We start from the raw sequence: 4,225 nt of genomic DNA, 5'->3' as shown, positions 1-4,225 counted from the left end.
TCATGTGCTATAGCCTGTAGGAAAATACAAGTATACAGCGAAAAAAGAAAGTTAGAGTCACGTCTAATGTGCAGTTTTGCAAGACTGACCATTCCAACGCTTAAATAAAAACAAATCAATTCCAATTTCACAATGTCCATATGTATACTCAGCAAAGCTTGTGTCTGGAATATAAACTAGACAGAAATCTCCTGATGTCCGACCGTCCCATCAGAACGTGAATGCACACAGACGTAAATAAGGAAATGAAAATAAGATTAGTCGACTTACATTAACATTGCCTCTGACTAAACGTTAGAATCAGATAGTATAAACGGGAATACATGTTTGTATTTAAAGTTAAGGCAAAAACAACTTTGCTACGTTAAGATTGGTGTTTGGTCACGTGATTGGGGTCAAAAGTTTCGCGGGAAACAACATGGCGAGCGAGATGTCATCTCCTACCTTGGACGCTGTGCAATGTCCCGTCTGTTTGATAGACTTTACGCCTGGCACCATTAACCGACATCTCGACGTGTGTCTGCTGAAAAGCGTTGCTGACAGCAGTCCGTCGACAACAGAAGAAAGCGAGCCTCCTTTGAAGAAATATCGCATTAATGCCACTGCCGAGGCTGAGCCACCCAGCACCACCGCGTCCAGCCCTTCCTCCGTGGCTGGTGCGGCTTCATCTGTGTTTTCTTTGTTTCAGACCAACAAGAGTAAACGTTTAGCCCCAGGTGAACGCAACGGGTTTTTATCAAGTAAACAATCTCCTGTCAACAAGGGGGTTAAACGTAATTTGCTCGCCGAGGCAGAACCAGGACCAGCAGCAGGTACAGAGGATATGAAGTCCCCTGGATTAAACGGTCATGCTTTGAAGACATCCACTGATTTATCACCACGGACACTGCTGACGAGTAACAAGCCTCTGGCAGAGATACTGAGACCAAACACACTGGAGGAATACTTTGGTCAGAGTAAAGTTGTGGGACAGCAAACACTCCTCCGCTCACTGCTGGACTCCCAGGACATCCCATCCCTGATCCTCTGGGGACCCCCGGGGTGTGGAAAGGTGGGCCTCGTCACCTGACCTGTATTTCCATTCTGTTATGCATGACTTTAGCTTTCTCCCAAGCTTCAAAACAAAGTGACCATGTTACAATTATTTAAATACATCTACCCTTTTCCCTTCTAACAAAATAACATACAATCAACAATCTATACACAACGGTTTTTAATTTCAACAGTTTAAATGCAAAACACAACATGGCATGAAAAGTAAATTCTAAGAGCACTTCAGGTTTAACACTTCTTAATCATTGTTATAAGCTCAGCTCTATACTAGACTAAAACCTATCTATAAACTGTCAAAGATGATGCTTATAGCTGTATTTCTTTTTTTATATCAAGGAAAGGTCATAATGATCATCATATCAGATTTTATCTCTATGTAAATATGGAACAGTTAGCAAAGTAGCTGAGCTTCATCTGTAGGCTCATGGACAGGTCATTATGAACTGAAGGCCTAATATATATTACCGAAAAACTATACTTCAAGAAACACTACAGTGCATCAAGCTGTTATGTGTTACAATATGATACAATACATCAATTATATGTGCGAAAATGTGTGCCTATTACAGTTTTCCATAGACAATAGGTCAATTGTAAATGATTATGGTCCATCCAGCAGCAACATTTGAAATGTAAATATAATTATATATGAAAAGAGGGAAACCGGTGAGTGTTTGACATTATGTCTTGATAAACCATCTCAATGTTACTTGATAACTTGAATATTAAGGATTTCAGATTTTTTGCAATCAACTAATCAATATTATCTAACATTAGCATTAGATTGCATGCTACAGCCAGTGCCAATAATAGTAGAGAGAGATCCTTTACAGCATGTTGAAAAAGTGATTCTGTCTCTGGCTGCTAGGTTGGTGCAGTACTTGCAAGTGTTACTTGTCAAACCTAAATAGTATACAGCATGTAATGAGTGAGGTATGCTCAGCTATATTTCTACACAGCAGCTTCCCATTCTTAGACGTCGTCAACATGCTTCAGTAAGACTTTACAGTCACAGCTCTTTGGTTTCAAAATTGGAAGGTTATTTTTGGAGGTTCTTATTAGCATGTACAGTAAAGACAAAATATTTTCGAGGCCCTAAAATAAAGGTGCATTGTAGGTCCTGGAATATGTGCTCTAAAGATGCCGTACAGGTGCTTATCATTGATTCCATTTATATTGATTAAAAAAAGGGCACATCATGTGTTCAAATCAAATGACTTTGTATGTAATGTGTTGTGTTTCAGACAACTCTGGCTCACATCATTGCCAGCAGCAGTAAAAAGAAGGGAACAGCTCGTTTTGTCTCTCTGTCCGCCACCAGCACGTCCACCAATGAAGTGCGAGAGGTGATCAAGCAGGCGCAGAATGAGCTCCGGCTGTGCAAGAGGAGGACCATACTGTTCATCGATGAGATTCATCGCTTTAACAAATCACAACAGGTGGAGTATTAAACCAAATGTTATCTGATCCATGTTACGATTAGAAGTAGCCACTTTAAAATCCACCCTGTGTTGGTATTTGCTCTTCAGTTTCTGTATGAAATAGGTAGAACATAATGTAAATCATGAATAGCATTTATTTCATGATTTACATTGTCATTTATTAACAGCATTTTAAAATAGGTTTGGTTTAGTTCGGAGAGTTTTCAGTTAAATTGCCACTGATGACTGTATTTATGTAACCTTTGTTAAGACGGGTCATCTCATTGAGACACAGGCTGTTTATCAAAAAAGCCCTAATAGAAAGCAATCTTCAGATTTAATTTCTCTATGTCAGCTACCAAGGAGGCTCAGCTAATAGTAGTTTAAAGGTCCCATGTCATGGCCATTTCTACTGATCATATTTCCATTGTTGAGGTATACTAGAATAGATTTAAATTGTGCAATTTTCAAAATCACATTGGTTTCTCATACAGCATCTCTGTATAGTATGTGTATTCACTCTCTGTCCTAAACGGCTTGTTGTAGCTCCAATAGCTCCTGCCCCCCCCTCCCTGTGAGCTCAGTGTGCTCTGATTGGTCGGGACGTTGCGAGGCTCGTTGCGAGGCTCGTTGCTGCTCGCCGCTGCTGCAAGGAGCCGACAGTGTTCCGGGTCGGCGATACAGCGAGAAACGGAGAGAACAAGCGAAACTCATCCTGAGCACACACAAACACTCACAGCCGAAGTAAAAAAATTAAGTGTGGCTTGATATTGAGTAAGAAAAAGGTTTATAACGCGGTGAGAATGGGTCTGCAGAGAGCATTTCTCCGTGATCCCAACTCGTCTATTACCAACCAGGGAGCTCTATGTAAGTCAATGGGGACTCCCTGTTAGTTAGCCAAGGGATCCTGGTGTGTGAGGTGCTCCGCGGATTGGTCCATTTGGGCCNGGACAGCACATATGTTTAAAAAGCAGAAGTAAAAAAAAGGAAACTCAACTGTGAAACCCGCACATGAAAAAGCATTTGAGCTCCATACTGTTTAAGAAATAATCATTTCTTAAACAGTATGGAGCTCAAATGCTTTTTCATGTGCGGGTTTCACAGTTGAGTTTCCTTTTTTTTACTTCTGCTTTTTAAACATATGTGCTGTCCAGTACAGTGGTTACTCTGAGTGTTGCGAGGCTTGCTAATGTGGACAAAGATTATGTCCAAAACATGTCAGGCATTGTTTCTGATAGCAACTTTCTGTGGGTCCACCATCCGAAATTACGTAATATCGGCAGCAAATCTGTATCCGCTCGTTGTACCCCCGTTTTTAAAAAGATTTGGGTACGGAGGAAAAGAGAAAGGGTTTTATTTTCTGACGCTGCGTGAGTTCCCCGACACACCGGGGACACATATGTGTAAAAGACATAAAAAAGTGCATTTTGCATGATAGGTCCCTGTTAAGCCCGAGAGACCCCGGTAACGGGCCCTCCTGCAACATCTTGCAGGAAACAGTGTCTGGGGGCATGTTCATTTAATAAACTATGAATGTTTTATATCCATGTAACGGTTAGAAACTCATCTAACTGATCATTTTAATTTTTTTTTCAAAAAAACCCCCACAATGCTAACGCTGAGCCTCTGTTAGCAACGAGCGGAAATGCTAACGGATGGACTGCACCGAAATTCACTCACAAACCTTACTTATTTATCCTTTGCTGTATCCAACCCATCGTTAACAGTCGTGACGTGACACAGAATCGAGG

At 41.0% G+C, this 4,225-nt stretch overlaps 1 protein-coding gene across 1 annotated transcript; it reads left to right on the top strand.

Moving 5' to 3' along the window:
- Positions 1-290: 290 nt before the first annotated feature.
- Positions 291-2,511, top strand: LOC104941129 (ATPase WRNIP1-like). Its single transcript, XM_010766183.1, has 2 exons — positions 291-1,051; positions 2,298-2,511. Exons 1-2 carry the CDS (start codon positions 419-421, stop codon positions 2,502-2,504), a joined length of 840 nt encoding a protein of 279 aa, XP_010764485.1. The 5' UTR covers positions 291-418; the 3' UTR covers positions 2,505-2,511.
- Positions 2,512-4,225: the final 1,714 nt, after the last annotated feature.

The sequence above is a fragment of the Notothenia coriiceps genome, unplaced genomic scaffold (genome assembly GCF_000735185.1).
Source record: "Notothenia coriiceps isolate Sejong01 unplaced genomic scaffold, NC01 NC01_scaffold00000307, whole genome shotgun sequence".
Lineage (NCBI taxonomy): Eukaryota > Metazoa > Chordata > Actinopteri > Perciformes > Nototheniidae > Notothenia > Notothenia coriiceps.
This window is presented reverse-complemented; position numbering and strand designations above follow the sequence as displayed.

Bases quoted from the DNA above. Each gene is read 5' to 3' on its own strand.
- LOC104941129 (XM_010766183.1), top strand. From the start codon at position 419: ATGGCGAGCGAGATGTCATCTCCTACCTTGGACGCTGTGCAATGTCCC. The intron at 1,052-2,297 runs GTGGGCCTCGTC...GTTGTGTTTCAG, and splicing joins GACCCCCGGGGTGTGGAAAG to ACAACTCTGGCTCACATCAT.